Raw genomic sequence first — 17664 nt, 5'->3', positions numbered from 1 at the left:
AGAGAACACTGTGTATAAGACAGTAGTTTTGGAATTGTTAGTTAGATTACTTGTTGGTTATTACTGCATTGACGGAACTAGAAGCACAAGCATTTCGCTACACTTGCATTAACATCTGCTAACCATGTGTATGTGACAAATAAAATTTGATTTGATTTGATTTGAGGAGCGGCTCATGGATCAGACTCCCATCTCCCTGCCTCCTGCCTGGTAGTGCCGTTCGTGTGGGAGCTGGACGTGGACATTGAGCAAGCGTTGCGTACAGAGCCCGCTCCACTCCAGTGTCCCATGGGCGTCAGTATGTTCCGTCTGCTGTCCGTGACCAGTTGATCTATTGGGCCCACACATCACCCTCCTCTGGTCATCCGGAGATCGGTCAGACGGTGCGCTGTCTGACTGGGAAGTACTGGTGGCCCACCTTGGCTAAGGACGTGAGGGTTTATGTTTCCTCCTGCTCGGTGTGCACCCAGTGTAAGGCTCCTAGACACCTGCCCAGAGGTAAGCTACACCCCTTACCTGTCCACAACGGCCTTGGTCACACCTGTTGGTGGATTTTCAGACGGATCTTCCTCTCTCACAGGGAAACACCACGATCCTGGTCGTTGTGGATCGTTTCTCTAAGTCCTGTCGTCTCCTCCCTCTGCCCGGTCTCCCTATGGCCTTACAAACTGCGGAGGCCCTGTTTACACACGTCTTCCGCCACTACGGGGTGCCTGAGGATATAGTGTCTGATCGAGGTCCCCAGTTCACTTCGAGAGTCTAGAGGGCATTCATGGAACATCTGGGGGTCTCGATCCACCTCACCTCAGATTTCCACCCTGAGAGTAATGGGCAGGTGGAAAGAGTGAACCAGGATGTGGGCAGGTTTCTGCAGTCCTATTGCCAGGACTGGCCAGGGGTGTGGGCGGCGTTCGTGCCCTGGGCAGAGATGGCGCAGAACTCCCTCCGCCACTCCTCCACTAACCTCTCCCCCTTTCAGTGTGTATTGGGGTACCAGCCAGTTCTGGCACCGTGGCATCAGAGTCAGACCGAGGATCCTGCGGTGGACGATTGGTTCAGGAGGAGACATGGGAAGCCGCCCATGGTCACCTCCAGCAGAGACCAGCACAGACCGTTACCGCAGTGAGGCCCCAGTGACCAGGTCTGGCTCTCGACCGGAAACCTGCCCCTCCGCCTGCCCTGCCGGAAGCTAGGCCCACGTTTTGTGGGGCCATTTAAAGTCCTGAGGAGAGTGAACGAGGTATGTTACAGGTTACAGCTTCACCCTGACTACCATATTAACCCCTCATTCCATGTGTCTCTTCTCAGGCTGGTGGTGGTTGGCCCGCTCCAGGAGTTTGAGGTGCGGGAGGTTCCTCCGCACCCTCTGGACATCGAGGGTGCCCCTGCCTACTCCGTCCGTTCCATCCTGGATTCGAGGCGTCGGCGAGGGGCCTTCAGTACCTAGTGGAGTGGGAGGGGTACGGTCCAGAGGAGAGGTGCTGGGTTCCAGATCACCCTGCGCCTCGCCCTCCGGGTTGTCCCCAATGCCGGTGTCGGCGCGCAGCTGGGGCTGCGCGTCGGGGGGGACTGTCACGACTCCCGCCGGCTCCTCTCCTTGTTCAGGCGGCGTTCGGCAATCGACATCACCGGCTTTCTAGCCATCTCCGCTCCATTTTTCTTTTATCCATTTGTTTTGTCTTGTTCCCTGCACACCTGGTTTTCATTCCCCAATCACACTACATGTATTTATTCCTCTGTTCCCCCTCATGTCTTTGTGTGAGATTGTTTTGTGTTATGTGTCTATTTTTATGCGCTATACTGGTATGCGTTTATTCCATGTTTTATTTCACGAGGTATGTTTATTTGTTTGTACATAATTATTGTGACTGTTTGCGAGTTTTGCACTTAAAAAAAAAGATAAAATATGAATATACTTTAATAATATAAGCATATTTCAATATTTATATTTCAAAGCATTTATCAAATAAGACTGGATAAAATACTGGCCAACACAACACAAATCACCAAATATATATATGTATTACTAAGGGACAGTTGACAATAAATCGTTGAGATTTGTCTGACATTGATTTCAAGAGGGTTAGGCTTGTGTTGTGTGTTGGTTGACGTTCCTCCAGGCCCACTTCCAAAATTTAGAAGCAAAACCAGTAGCAAGTATTGAGCTATAAATAAAATCAGCTCATATAAATCACCTCGTTGTGAATGGAACTATTCCTCTCATCCACATTCTTCACATTCAGATTCACACAGAAGCGTGTTATGTAATCTTATTGTTGCTCTGGTTTCCGCTGGTATGAATAGTGATCATAAACACCTCTCCATTTTCCCCTGCAGTGAGACTCCCTCCCTGCCGAAAGTCCTTCAACACGAAGCATCTATCCTGTCCTCCTCAGGCATGAGACCCTGTTCCTGTGCATATCATTATGAAAACTATGATCACAATAAAAGAGAATCATCTTTCAACAGGCACAATCCCGCAAGCACTGTCACATCCACAGGCATCAATCACTCACATTTTTCCTTCACATTTGTAGAGCTCTTTTTAGAAATTCACTTGGTATCGTCAGACAGTAATGTCCAGAGATCACGTTTCTCAGTTCATAACCCCATAACTTCAACCTATAACCCTAACCCAACAGGACACCTCCGATTCTGGGACATTGTGTGTCTGGGACATGTGTATGTCTGCTGTGGGTGGCTGTGTGAATTGCCCTCAATAACACTACCGTAGCATATAGCATCCACACAGAGGTAACCTCCAGGCTATTTTACAGAGATTTACAGTATAGCGTCAGAACCCAGCTGAACCATGATAATGCATGGTGGTCAACAGATCAGAGGACCATTATAAGAGCTGCTATACATGTGGGTTACAACTTCTCCTTTTATCCACTATCTACACTGAATCAAAATATAAACGCAACATGTAAAGTGTTGGTCCCATGTTTCATGAGCTGAAATAAAAGACCCAAAAGCTTATTTATCTCACATTTTGTGAACAATTTTGTTCACATCCCTGTTAGTGAGCATATATCCTTCGTCACACAACACAATGCCACAGACGTGTCAAGTTTTGGGGGAGTATGCAATTGGCATGCTGACTGCAGGAATGTCCACCAGAGCTGTTTCCAGAGAATTTAATGTTCTGAAACAAAGCAGAAAATGTCTCAGTTTTTCCATTGCCTGTATACTCACCAGACAAGTCACCCAATGAGCAGGTTTGGGATGCTCAGGTTTGACATGTACAACAGCGTGTTCCAGTTCCCGCCAATATCCAGCAACTTCGTAAAGCCATTGATGAGGAGTCGGACAACATTCCACAGGGCACAATCAACAGCCTGATCAACTCTATGCGAAGAAGATGGGTTATGCTGCATGAGACACTGACTGGTTTTCTGATCCACACCCCTACCCTTTTTAAGGTATCTGTGACAAACATGCATATCTGTATTCCCCTAATATCCATATATTAGTGCCTAAATGTCCAAATATGAATTGTAAGTCAGTAAAATGTTTGAAATAGTTGTATGTGGCGTTAATATTTTTGCGTTTATATTTTTGCCACAAATTCTACCGGAGTCACAGACAACAAAACTCCCCTGGCGCTCTCACTCTCTCTCTCTCTCTCTCTCTCTCTCTCTCTCTCTCTCTCTCTCTCTCTCTCTCTGTGTCTCTCTCTGTGTCTCTGTGTGTCTCCCCCTATGCTCTGTCAGGATTGCTGGGGACACTTGAGAGGGTGTGGGTCCAGCACTGATGAGACACGCACATAGGAAAACACACAAATATGCTTTGGTGTTTCAAAGAAACATAATTTATACAAGAGTTGCAATGTAAGTTCCTTATTAGTGTTTCTCGAAAGGTGGGTCGGGGTAGTGATGGTAGATTGCCCTTGGGTCATGCTCTAAGATTGGACTGTGTTAGGGAGATTTTATTTTACATTACTTGATGGATCTTATGATAATTAAAACAAGTAGGACACAATATATAACAAATGCTAACCATTCCTTTTAATGCAAAATGTATTAAGTGCAAACATAAAGTAGTTCTTATTCTGCCACTAGCAAGAATTGCAGAAGGACAGGGGACAGATGAACCTGTTATACAGGTACCACAATGCTGTCATTACACGTATTTCAGTCTATTCTGAATGCTTAAACACTAACAATGATTCTTGAAGCACTATCTCTGAAACCATTAACACTTGTAGGCAATGTACTTACCAAGTGTGCCAAACTGCTTTACCCTCAGTTTGTAATTTTATAACACACTTTTTGCAAAACTGTAAACACAACTCACTGCTTTACACTCAATTTGCAATTTAATAACACACTTCTAGCAAAACTGTAAATATTGGTCTCTACATTGCTACACTATTTTGTTAATAATTGCCTTTCCACATTGACACATGTGAAAACACTTAGATAATGAGTTCACTTACAAATCAGAGCTTGAGCACTATCAATAGGCCACAGGTAAACATTTGGTTTGGACAACAATGGAGGTCAATATTGGACAGAGAGCAAGACGGCTGAGAACTAGAGGAGGACGAGGAGGAGGAAGAGGAGAACGAGGAGGACGAGGAGGTGAAGAAGTAAGAGGAGTAGGAGGAGAAGGAAGATGTGATGTAGGATGGGAGAGAAGGAGAGGACGGGGAAAAGGAAGAGGAAGAGGAAGGGGAGTCAGGAACACAATAACTGATGAAATCAGAGCTACCGTGGTTGACCATGTTGTCAACCATGGGATGAGCATGAAGGAGGCTGGGCAATGGGTTCAACCAAATCTGAGCCGCTATACTGTTGCAGGTATCACCCGGATATTTCAAAATGAGAACCGGTAAGTAACTGTAAGGGCTGTAGTCTTACTGGTACAGTAATATGTACTGACCTTTCATAATGAGAAGGATATCTCACTAAAACCATTCAAATGTTTTTACAGAACTGCAAGAAAACCAGTATCTGGTGGAAGAGGTCGACTGTTCACCCCAGAGCAGGAGACCCACATTGTAAATATGGTCATTGGAAATAACTGCATCAGACTCAGAGAACTGCAGGACCACATAATGTCAGATAACACCATATTCCAAAATGTCAACAGAGTGAGTCTCTTTGCACTGTCTCGTCTACTGAAACACAATAGAATTAAGATGAAGCAGCTGTGCAAAGTCCCTTTCTAAAGAAACTCAGACTGTGTAAAACAACTGAGATATGAATATGTGCAGGTAAGCTATACTTTCCTATCATTGGTACTGGATCTGGAAGTGTATGGTGCTACATCATATTGACTGATCCCTGTCTTTTCGTACTGTGCTACATTGTTTTGTCTTGTCTTTAAGAGCTAAGAGAGTCATGGAGCTAGAAGTAGATGCAGTGCAAAATGAGCTAACATATGTGGACAAGGCAGGTTTCAACCTTGCAAAAACAAGGGAATATCATCGGACACCGTGCCATCATCAACGTTCCGGGACAACGTGGTGGCAACATAACAATGTGTTTGGCTATTAGTCAAAGTCCTTCACCATCATGCAATCCTAGGCCCATACAACACCGCACACATTATCACATTTCTGGACACCCACCACAACAGAGTAATCCCAAATAACCCGGGTCCAGAGCAGCCCAGGTACGTTATCATCTGGGACAATGTTAGTTTCCAACGGGCTGCTGTGATCTGCAATTGGTTCACAGGTCACCCACTTTTCATCACACTCAATCTCCCCCCATACTCTCCGTTCTTGATTCCTATTGAAGAATTCTTCTCTGCATGACGTTGGAAGGTATATGATCGCCAGCCCCACCAACGCATACCCCTTCTACAGGCAATAGAGGAGGCTTGTGGAGACATGGGTCAGGGGTCATGCCAGGCCTGGATACGGCCCTCCAGGCCATACTTTCCACACTGCCTAACTCAAGACAACATCACATGTGATGTGGATGAAGTCTTATGGCCAGACCCACAAAGAAGGTGAGATGCAACTGTAACGATTCTCATCCTCCTCTTCTGAGGAGGTGTAGTAAGAAGGATCGGAGGACCAATGCGCAGCGTGGTAAGTGTCCATATTGTATTTATTATATGAACACAAAACAAAAACAACAAGAACGAAAATGAAACAGTCCTGAACGGTGAAATACAAAACACAGAACAGAAAATAAACACCACGAAACACAGGTGAAAACAGGCTACCTAAGTATGATTCTCAATCAGAGACAACTAACGACACCTGCCTCTGATTGAGAACCATACCAGGCCAAACACAAAACACAACATAGAAAAAGGAACATAGACAACCCACCCAACTCACGCCCTGACCATATAAAAAAAAGACATAATAAAAGAACTAAGGTCAGAACTTGACAGCAACTTCATTTTGTTCTGTTCTTTTTTTTCTAGAACAAATGTTTTTGTTTTCTTCTACTGCGCTTTTGTTGTTTGAGGAGTGTTCAAACATTTTGAGAAAAAAATATATTTTTCTCTTTGTTTTGATAGTGTGTTATGTTTGCAATACACAGCCATACTTTACAAATTTGGACACCTGTGTGCATGTGTGTTTACTACATCTGTGACAAAACTTTATTGCAAACTGCTATGCCCTGCACACAGAAAAAGTAAAAGCCACAAGTGTTTTTCATTCACACTATCAGTGCCTAGTTGGTTCTTCGTCTGCTTATTAAAATGATGGTTTGTGTGTCCTGAATTTACGCATAAACACACATTTTTTAAAGCTTTTGAAGAGTTTTGCAAGAATTGTTTGCCTTTGCAAGAGTTGTATAATGTTTTGCTGGTTTGGTGTAAGGTTTTGTGGTTAGTGTGTAGAGTTTTTCAAAAATAGCCTATAGTTTCAAAGATAGTGCCAAAGCAATCAGAAAAAACTGCAAAAAGGCTATCTGTACTGTCTGTGCTATCTGTAGTCATTTAGGAGCAGAAAGGTACACTGTCGTTTGTCTGTCTCTGTCAGCAACAATGTTTTGTGAATGGCAGGAGCGAGTGTGTGTATGCGAGCGTACGTTTCTGCATGCTGGTGTGTGTATGAGCGTGTGTGCGTACAAGTGTATACGCATGTGTATGTACAGTATATGTGGTGTGCGTGTGTGTGTGTGTGTGTGTGTTTGCGTGCGTGCGTGCGCGCGTGTGTGTGTGTGTGAAATTAAAATAATTTAAGCAGAGTAGGCTGGGTAGTGATAGGTAGTGATGAGACATGTTCCTGGTGGAGTGGTGGCAGGTTGTCACAGCAGGGGCATGGGGAGCCCACAGAGCGGACCAAGTCCAAGTCCAAGTCCACCCCCCCCGCCTGTTAGGCCACCCAGCAGCTGTAGTAACCTGAGTGAGTGTATATGGGTGGTTGCTATAACAGCCTGTGTTTTAGTTACACAACACACAGAGAGCGAGAGCCCTCAGCAATAATAGTACAGTAGTATGTAGTATCAGGGGAAATCTGAGTAGACAGAAAGAGAAGGAGGGTGTCGGGGGAGAGAGATGTAGAAGAGGTCCCAGTTCATTGGCACTAAGCAGGGAAAAGGAGTTGACATGTTGACGGCACTGTGGTATTAAGCTGTTTGGTAAGGTAACGTTTCAGCTGTTAGCTTTGTCACTCACAGATGATGGGACATAACACAGTTTGGGCTAGAGAGAGGGAGGGAGGTAAAGAGCGAGAAAGGTGGAGGGGAGAGGAAGAGAAGTAGGGAGAAAGGGGAAAGACAGAAATGTAGCTTTGAGAGCATACCAAAAATATATGTTTTGTATGATGAAAAATAGATGACTAATGCATTAGGCTTTTCTAAACTTTGTAGCTGACTAAGAGTTCAGAGGACATGGGTTTTAAAAATGTATGTTTATGCACAACACTTGATTTCACTTCACTGCTTGAGAGAGCAGGAGGCAGAAAGAGATAGAGTGTTTGTGTGTGAGATAGAGAAGGAGAGAGAGTGGGAGTGAGGGAGAGACGAGAGTGTATGTGTGTGAGATAAAGAAGGAGAGAGGGAGAGAGAGGGAGAAGGAGTGAGGGAGAGACCAGAGAGCAGAGATATGTTGAGTAATAGGGATTTAATACAACATGCAGATTGGCAGGAGAAGTCATTGGAAGCTAAACTCCATCAGATACAGTGATGGTGGAAACAGCTTGTTAGCTCAATCAGACTGTCCTAATCCACCACGTCTGTTGATTAGATACGGAATCCAAACACTGTGGAAGGAATTCACGGAGTAAGACTGAGCTAGAGGGCGAGAAAGACAGAGAGGAGAACAGAGTATGGGGAGGGGTGGTTGTGTATGAGAGAGAGAGAGAGAGAGAGAGAGAGAGAGAGAGAACAGAGTATGGGGAGGGGTGGTTGTGTATGAGAGAGAGAGAGAGAGAGAGAGAGAGAGAGAGAAGAACAGAGTATGGGGAGGGGTGGTTGTGTATGAGAGAGAGAGAGAGAGAGAGAGAGAGAGAGAGAACAGAGTATGGGGAGGGGTGGTTGTGTATGAGAGAGAGAGAGAGAGAGAGAGAGAGAGAGAGAAGAACAGAGTATGGGGAGGGGTGGTTGTGTATGAGAGAGAGAGAGAGAGAGAGAGAGAGAGAGAGAGAGAGGAGAACAGAGTATGGGGAGGGGTGGTTGTGTATGAGAGAGAGAGAGAGAGAGAGAGAGAGAGGGAGAGAGAGCACAATGAATGGGTAACAGGGCTAATGTAGACAGGCAGACTGACAGAATGGGCACATTTCAACATTAACACTGACATTGAGAGGGAGGGGGCTAAGGACAGTGGGAAGAGGGAGAGGGTTGGAATACCTTACATCTATGGTACATGCATATTTGCTGGAAAAACAAGTGGGGGAACTTAGATTGAGTGAGAGAGTGTGTGTTAGGGACAGAGAGAGGGAGGGAGGTAGGAGGGGAGAGCAGGAGGAGGGGGATAGAGAGAGGGGAGGAGACAGAGAGTGAGTGAAGTGGTGGTCTCTCAGGGAGAGAGACACGGTAAGTACCAAGGTCCTGAGGGATAGGAAGGTAGATATACCTCAGTGTCTGCTATAAAAACTACCAGCGCATGGACCTGCAGAGACAAAGTAACAATAACAGCTACTTGTGCTCCGATACAGATCTCCTAAAGAGTAGATCACCAGTGAAAGACAATAGTTTGGAACAGAACAGCAGCAGACCAACAGCAGACCTACAAAGGGTCAGGAAGTTGTTGAAGTCTATTTAGATGCTGACGAGGACCCAGACAAGCTGAACAGAGAAAGACGTTCCCATTTGAGAAAACTCTACAATGACAGTAAGTGGACGTTTCTTTAAAATTCAGCTACTGTTGTCCTTATGCAAATTGTATGAAAAGTGGCGGTGTCATAAATTTTAATTTCCACTATACCAACTGCAGAGACATTCCATCGCAAAATAGTCATAAATACACAAAGACAACTATGGGATTTTTTTTATACAGCCAATGTCTTCCTCGCCCCACTACATCGACAGGAGGCTGATATGACATTGCACTATAGTCATATAAACATAGAACCACTGTTTTTACAAGTAGATTCATGATTTGTGTATTGTTTGACATTTTTACTGCATCGTTAGCAGCTAGTAAGTCAAGCCTTTCACTGCACCCACTATAGCATCTCCTGAACGCTTTACGCAACCAATAAACTTTGATTTTCTTTTGATTTGATCTGATTTAGCCTGCTGTCAGATGTTGCATTGGACTTAGTTTGTTTCGGGGGTCACATTCTATGGACAATGGTATAATGTTTATGGGTCTGTAAATACAGTAACATCACTCTGACACTAGTATCTGCATAGTGAAGTGACATTGTAATATAGACATGTCTTCATACGGGGGCGTTCAGTTGGGGGTGTCAGTGGTTGCCACGGCCACGGGTCCAGAAAGGAGCACATAGTAGAGAGGCTTTTCAGCTTCCAGTGTTTATATCTTTACTGGTTTTACTTGTCTTTAAATCTGTTAATAGCGTTAGTCTTCGGACAGCTCATAATACTGTCATAGAGGCCAATATTTCAATTACAGCTAGCTCTTATCGACAGGAGGATTCATTGACCAATAAGGGATTAATTCATAATCACCTCAGGTTACAAGGACACAGTGAATGTCAGGTGGGTGAGTCTGGGGCAACTGTCTTCCACCTGTTGCAGCAACAAGTTACGCAATTGGTGTCAATTGGGAAACGTCATTGGACATAGTGATCAGTGCTCGCCGGGGGTCAATTTGATTTAAATTAAGAGTGAATTCAATCAATCAATTGAAAAGTCCTCATTGAAGATAATTTGGTCAACATTCAATTCATTCTCTGAATTGACATGGAAATGATACCATTCCTGATTGTGATCCAAAGGAGTTCATATTTTCAGTGCTTTCATATGAAATTGGGCTGAGGGAAATAATGACCTTTGACCCAATGTAGCCTATCAAATCAAATGTTATTTGTCACATGCGCCAAATACAACAGGTGTAGACGTTACATTGAAATACTTACTTACGAGCCCCTAACCAACAATGCAGCTTAAAAAAATATGGATAAGAATAAGAGATAAAAGTAACAAGTAATTAATTAAAGAGCAGCAGTAAAATAACAATAGCGAGACTATATACAGGGGGTACCAGTACAGACCTTACCGTGAAATGCTTACTTACAAGCCCTTAACCAACAGTGCAATTCAAGAAATAGAGTTTGTCATTTATGTTAGAAATGTCTTTTATATTTTCTCCACCGTGCCCAGCAGCAGCATATTCAGACTGGTTGGACCCTGCTGGCGTATTCTTGGCTTCATATCAAATGTTTGGCGTTGTTGTGTGACAAGACACAGATAGTTCAGATAGTCCACTAAAATAAAACTCCACTTACTCAAAGCCAACTCGCCGATAGATTAACTGAGCGTTTCATCAGATGGAAGATTCTGCAGCTGAAAGTTAAAACATGTAACTGCTGTTTTTTACGTTTGTTCCTAAGACCATATTGTCTTTATTTCACTCTGTAATGTAACAGGTACAAACTCCTGACCTTTGCGAATGCAAATCAAGTCTTTTGTCAGTTACATCCAAAAGTATGTTACTCCCAACTCAAGTAATTACAGAAGTTAGAGCTGTGGGCCGTAAACGAAAGGTTGCTAGTTCAAATCCCCGATCCGACTAGGTGGAAAATCTGTCGAAACAATTACTCCAGGGTCACCGTCAATAACGGCTGATGCCTGGCTGTAATCCCACTCTCTGGGGGGGAGTGAGATATGCAAATAACACATTTCCATTTCACCCTGTACACTTGTAAGCACCCCCTATTTGACATTTTGATCCTCTATTATGCAACAAATATATGTGCAAGATCGAGCTGTCACGCCCTGCCCATAGAGAGACTTTTTATTCTCTATTTTGGTTAGGTCGGGGGGTGACTAGGGTGGGTAATCTAGGTTGTTTGTTTCTATGTTGGCCTGGTATGGTTCCCAATCAGAGGCAGCTGTTTATCGTTGTCTCTGATTGGGGATCATATTTAGGCAGCCATTTCCCTACTGTGTTTTGTGGGATATTGTTTATGTGTAGTTGCCTGTGAGCACACCATTGTCTTCACGTTTCGTTCATTCTTTATTGTTTTTGTGCATTTTCAGTTAATAAACATGTGGAAACCAGATCACGCTGCACCTTGGTCTGATAATTCTTACGACGAACGTGACACAAACATATAAATATATCATGGTGTTATTATAGCTTCATCCACTGTGTTACACAAACAGTCTTTACATCCCTGACTCATTTGCTTGCGTGTTACTTTAGGCGGGGTGGGATCCTGTTTTAATGAGGTCAGCAGATGTATATATGGGGTCATACTGATGAAATGATAGACACAGGGGACTGAGGGGACAGTGGGTATGTACCTACAGCATGTTCTGGCTGCTCCAATGTGACATTCATCCAATCTCTCATCTCATCATTTTCTCACATTTTATGGTAAATCCCTGAGGTTGCCTGACATCCTGTAACAGTACATTTTATGGTAATCCCTGAGGTCGCCTGACATCCTGTGACAGTACATTTTATGGTAATCCCTGAGGTCGCCTGACATCCTGTAACAGTACATTTTATGGTAATCCCTGAGGTCGCCTGACATCCTGTGACAGTACATTTTATGGTAATCCCTGAGGTCACCTGACATCCTGTAACAGTACATTTTATGGTAATCCCTGAGGTCGCCTGACATCCTGTAACAGTACATTTTATGGTAATCCCTGAGGTCGCCTGACATCCTGTGACAGTACATTTTATGGTAATCCCTGCGGTCACCTGACATCCTGTAACAGTACATCTTATGGTGACACTGAACCATATCCACCCAAGCATACATGTATCAGCAAGTTGATCAATCATTCAATCATTCAATTGATAAATTAAAATGTATTTATATTGCATATGTCATAAAGTGCTTAGTATTTATTCCCACTCCCCGTTGACCATTTTCAGTGTTGGTTGGTTATTCACCATGCAGCGCGGTAGCTTATAAACCTAGTCAATTCCTGCTAGAGCAACAAGATATTGGAAATGAAACATCAACTCCTTAGAAAAATGTTCCCCCTATTTGACCATGTTTCCTTGTTTTCTCTGTCAGGCTGCAGCTCAGGAACTGGACGAGCTATGTTTCCTCTCAGCCCAGTCCATGTCCAATCTGGAGACCTCCAACCACTTCCAGATGGTCAAGCTGCTGGGAGAGGGATCCTACGGCAAGGTCATGCTGGCCGTCCACAAGAAGAGAGGTCAGTAAAGCACCAGAGGTCACTGTGGTGGTCCCTGACCCTGGTCCTGGAGAGTTATGGGATGGGCAGGCGTTATAAATGATGCCTTCCGATATTATACTTATGCTGAAACATTTATTCTATTCTACTGAGCCATTTACTTTATGTTCGTATTCTTATCTTTTATAATTTCTTATTGTTGTTGAATTGTCAAGAATGAACCTGGCAGTAAGCATTTAGCTGGACGGTATAAACCATGTGTATCCCGTACAGACAGCCAATAAAACATGAAACTTGTTAGTGTCCACGACACACCTATAAATGCTTGTTATAAAGGCAAAAAATGGTCAAAGACTCCAGCCTCTCTAGTCATAAACTGATCTCTCTGCTACTGCACGGCAAGCGGTTTCCCGGAGCACCAAGTCTAGGTCCAAGCGGCTTCTAAACAGCTTCTACCCCCAAGCCATAAGACTGCTGAACATCTAATCAAATGGCCACCTAGACTATTTGGCCACCCAGACTATAAAATACTATTTGCATTCTACCTCAACTAACCGGTGCCCACAAACATTGACTCTGTACCGGCACCCCCCTGTATATATTGTTATTTTTTACTGCTGCTCTTTAATTACTTGTTAATTGTATCTCTTATTCTTATCATATTTTTTAAAAACTGCACTGTTGGTTAGGGGCTCGTAAGTAATCATTTCACTGTAAGGTCTCTATAAGGTCTCTATACCTGTTGTATTCGGCGCATGTGAATAATAAAATTTGATTTGTTCTCGTGAAATATGGGTCTGAAGGGGTCTGGGGTTACAGTTCAGAGGATAAAACACGTGAACAGTGAGTGGTTATTTATCCAACGTGAGGGTAGAGGTGTCTTTAAATAGTGTCAACTTAACTGTTAGCATGAGTGTTGCTGCTATGAAGTGCTTTACTACATTCTTGGGGATAGAGTTGCTGTGGGGTTTCCTCAGGGGAGAATGACTGCCCCTTCTCATTGAAGCCATGCAGGGTTGGATGGGTTACTTTCTAAATGTCGTATGTAACAGTTACTAGTTATCTGTCCAAAATTGTAATCAGTAACTTTTGGATTACCCAAACTCAGTAATCTGATCCTGAACTATCCATCAATCGTATTTGGTGTGTCATCATAGAGGTCTCTGACTTGTGGTCAGACTCACTTAGATGGAACAAACTTAAACGTATGCCTTTTTAAATGCTGAATTGAATGTCATTGACAAAACAGAAAGGTGTCATAATGTATTTTTTCGCAAGCATCCTTCCTGAATTGAAAAGTAATCCAAGAAGTAATCATCTAGTTTTTCAAAATATCTGTAATCTGATTACAATATTTTTGCAGGCAATGTCATTTCTTAGTTAGTTTTTTTTTAATCAGTTACTCCAAAACCCGGAAACCACAGAAGTTCAAGGCCTACTGCGTTACTGCAGGCATTGTTAGCAAAAAATGGGATCCCCATGATCGTGAATGGAAAATTGTCAATCTTCGTGGTGAATCTTTGTGTAAATAAATAACTTTGTCACGTGATCGATGGCTTTATCCATTCATAAACAGTCATTGGATTTCCTCTATCTAAACCCCAGGGAATAGGGAAGTAATGTAATTAGACATCCCCGGGGCTATATGGAATCTGCCAGGATGTTTTTATGTTATCAATGTGGTCACAGTGATGACAACATGATTTACTCTATAATTGATCTATTGATGTTTTAGTGCAGTATTTGATTTGATTTTAATGTCTAAATAATTTCTTGGGCCTCTCCTCCTCTCCATCAGGCACTCCCATGGCTCTGAAGTTCTTCCCCCGCCAGTCCACATCCCTCTTCTCTTTCCTGCGTGAATACAACCTCTCCCTTTCTTATTGCACTCATCCCTCTCTCACCCGGGCCCTGGGTATCTTCTTCTCCACCCCCTGCTACTATGTCTTCGCCCAGCAGGCTGGTCTCTATGGAGACCTCTACAGTGTCATCGTGTCAGAGGTCAGTTAGAATCATACATCTGTTTACAATCTCTGAGTCAGTCATACATGAGAGGTGTTTCATTTCCATGTCAAAGCACTAAAGCTAAGTGCACAACACAGACCCAGTATTGTAATTCCTCCGAGGTCTGACCTCTGTCTGCCACCACCTCTACTGTTCCATATTGACCTGGTCCCAGTTGCCCTCTTCCTCTGTCAGTGAGTACATGATAAAGACTTCAATGGAATCTCTCCAGTGGCCTCCACCTCGTCCCCTCTAGTGACTCTTTGTTTGTGTCGGTCTATGCCAGTAACCTACAGTGGATGATAAGCTTGCATCATCTTCAAGACCCTGGTGCTTGCCGACAGAGCAGCAAGAGGAACTGCACCTCCTTACCTTCAGGCTATGTTCAAACCCTACATCCCAACCTGAGCACTTCGTTCTGCCACCTCTGGTCTCTTGGGCCTCCCACCCCTTCTGGAGGGCAGGTCCTGTCAAAGCTCTTCTCTGTCCTGGTATCCCAATGGTGGAACAACTCTTTGAAGAGTATCTTAAATAACTCTCACGGTGCTCCCTCCCCCCCACCTCTTTTCACCCTAGCACTGACTTTGCTGGTAGATGCTTTGTTGAGGGATAATTTCCTTGATAGAATTGTGATGTGTTGTTGTCTCACCTAGATACTGTATCTTCAGCACTAATTGTAAGACGCCCTGAAGAAGAGCGTCTGCTAAATGTCTAACTTTTAAATGTGAAAAATTACGAGGTGTTTGCTGTCCCCGATCCATTTGGCATCTATGGGTGGGACGAGGACAACGTGATAGAACAGTGGTTCCCAAACATTTTTGCATCGTGACCCACATAAAGCTTTTTGTGTGACATAACTACTAAACTAAACCTAGCAGCCTCCTACGTTAAACTAGGACCCAAAAGGAATCCAGGCCATACCATTTATGAAACAATGATATACAGTATATTGTTGTTTCTCTTTCTCCCTCTATCTCTCTCTCTGTCTCCAGGTGGGTGTAGATGAAGAGTGTGTCCAGAGGGTGATGTCTCAGCTGAGTGGTGCCGTCTCATACCTCCACTCCATGGGCTTCGTCCACCGGGACATCAAACCAGAGAACATCTTCCTGTGTGACCGTGCCTGTCGCTGGGTCAAACTGGGTGACTTCGGCCTGGCCCGCCCCACTGGCTGCACCGTCCGCGCCGTCTGGTACGACTCGCCCTTCTGCACGCCTGAGGTGGAGCAGGCCAAAGAGTCCGAGAAAGTGAGGGAGCAGAGAGAGGAGGATGGAGAGGAGGAGGAGAACATTTGGATCACAGTGGAGACCACTATAGACAGCTGGGCCCTGGGCGTGCTGGTCTACTGCCTGCTGACGGGATGCTTTCCCTGGGAAGAGACAACCCACGATGACCCCGCCTACCGGAGGTACAAGGAGTGGTACGACCACGAGACGGAGAGGGAGGAAAGGAGCGAGGGGCTGAGAGGGGAAAAGGAAGTAATTTGGTGCGAAGGTAAAAGTGAAAAGGACAATATCCTGAGCCTGGAGAAGAATCAGAAGTTGAACCCTATGGCCCCACAGTTTGAAGGCTTCAGCCCACTGGTGATGTCTCTTTTCAGGGAGCTGCTTAACCCACAGCCCAGGCTTCGAGGAGGCCCTGATGAGATCCTCAGCTACCTGGGTGGGCCCTGGTTGATGGAGACGGAGAGAGAGGAGAAGAGGAAAGCAGAGGAGGTAGAGAAGGAGGCCAGGAAAATAAGAGAGGCAGGAACCGTGGAGGAAGGGAGGGAGAGGGAGGGAAGAGGGGAGAGATAAAATGTTTCATACTAGACAGGTTTGAGAATTTTTAAGATGTACTGTACATTTTCGAAGACAATATTTGCTTTATAGAGGTTGATATTCTGAATATTTTGCTGAACATTTCTTACTCTGTATTGATAGAATTGAGACAACTGTATTTTGATATTGTTGTATGTTTGACCTTGTAATAGTTCTCTACAGTGTAATGCAACTTAATATTATATGTGTGTGTGAGCGTGCATGTGCCATACCTGCCTGTGTATGTGCGTGCTTGAACATGATCGTGAGTGTGCATGTGTGCTTAGGGGCAGCCAGCCTCTTAAGAGAATACATGAATTCGTTCTCCTTCAACACATAGGCAGTATTATAATGATCACTCTATGACACTTTATGTTGTAAAAATATCTGAATAAACCAGTTTGTATTTATATACATGTCTTGCTTCTCTATGTTTGTCTAATACACTTTTTCTTGTATTCTTTTAAAATAAATGTCCAATATACAAACCAAGGGATTTTGTGAAAAATCAGCAAAACTAGGTTATCCACAAGTTTACCTGGGGGCTCTGTCCCCTCAGTTCAAACTTTAGCCCCCTCAGTTTTAGTTTTATGTCATTATATAAAAATAGCTAAATAATTACAATGACTGAGTGACAGGTTGACGCAAAAAAATATATATCTCAGCTGCGTTGTGTCAGCACAATAGACAGAATGCGCCGCGGTGTGTGTATAGGGCTATGTTAAGCTGTTGGGGCGGTTAAATCAAATCAAATCCTATTTTATGTGTCTAATACAACAGGTGTAGACCTTACAGTGAAATGCTTACTTACAAGCCCTTAAGAAAATTAAGTGTTAAGTAAAAAAATAGATAATGAAAAAAATACAAATAACAAATAATTAAAAAGCAGCAGTAAAATAGCATTAGAGAGGCTGTATACAGGAGGTACTGGTACAGCAGGAGGTATCGAGAGAGGCTGTATACAGGAGGTACTGGTACAGCAGGAGAGAGAGGCATATCGAGAGAGGCATGACTCCTTTGAGTTGCCATAAAAAAGTGGGGGAAAAAACGTTTCTCATCTCTGTGGTAGGATGTGAATAACGTGATGTATTTGATTTTGATGTATAAGGGCGGGGTCAAGTTGTTGGTCTAACGGACCTTTCTGGTTCTCTGCTGTTCCT

The 17664-nt window shown here is 43.8% G+C and overlaps 1 protein-coding gene across 1 annotated transcript; it reads left to right on the top strand.

Moving 5' to 3' along the window:
- The first annotated feature begins 8894 nt into the window (after positions 1 to 8894).
- On the top strand, positions 8895 to 16916 carry LOC112237486 (serine/threonine-protein kinase SBK2). Its single transcript, XM_024406084.2, has 5 exons — positions 8895 to 8951; positions 9074 to 9249; positions 12581 to 12725; positions 14503 to 14705; positions 15701 to 16916. The coding sequence occupies exons 2-5, from the start codon at positions 9244 to 9246 to the stop codon at positions 16499 to 16501; spliced, it is 1155 nt and encodes a 384-aa protein (XP_024261852.1). The 5' UTR covers positions 8895 to 8951; positions 9074 to 9243; the 3' UTR covers positions 16502 to 16916.
- Positions 16917 to 17664: the final 748 nt, after the last annotated feature.

Source organism: Oncorhynchus tshawytscha, linkage group LG23, assembly GCF_018296145.1.
Source record: "Oncorhynchus tshawytscha isolate Ot180627B linkage group LG23, Otsh_v2.0, whole genome shotgun sequence".
In the NCBI taxonomy this organism is placed as follows: Eukaryota; Metazoa; Chordata; class Actinopteri; order Salmoniformes; family Salmonidae; genus Oncorhynchus; species Oncorhynchus tshawytscha.
This window is presented reverse-complemented; position numbering and strand designations above follow the sequence as displayed.

Coding starts and splice junctions, on each gene's coding strand:
- LOC112237486 (XM_024406084.2), top strand. Junction 12,726..14,502: donor GGCCGTCCACAAGAAGAGAG/GTCAGTAAAGCA, acceptor CCTCTCCATCAG/GCACTCCCATGGCTCTGAAG. Junction 14,706..15,700: donor ACAGTGTCATCGTGTCAGAG/GTCAGTTAGAAT, acceptor CTCTGTCTCCAG/GTGGGTGTAGATGAAGAGTG.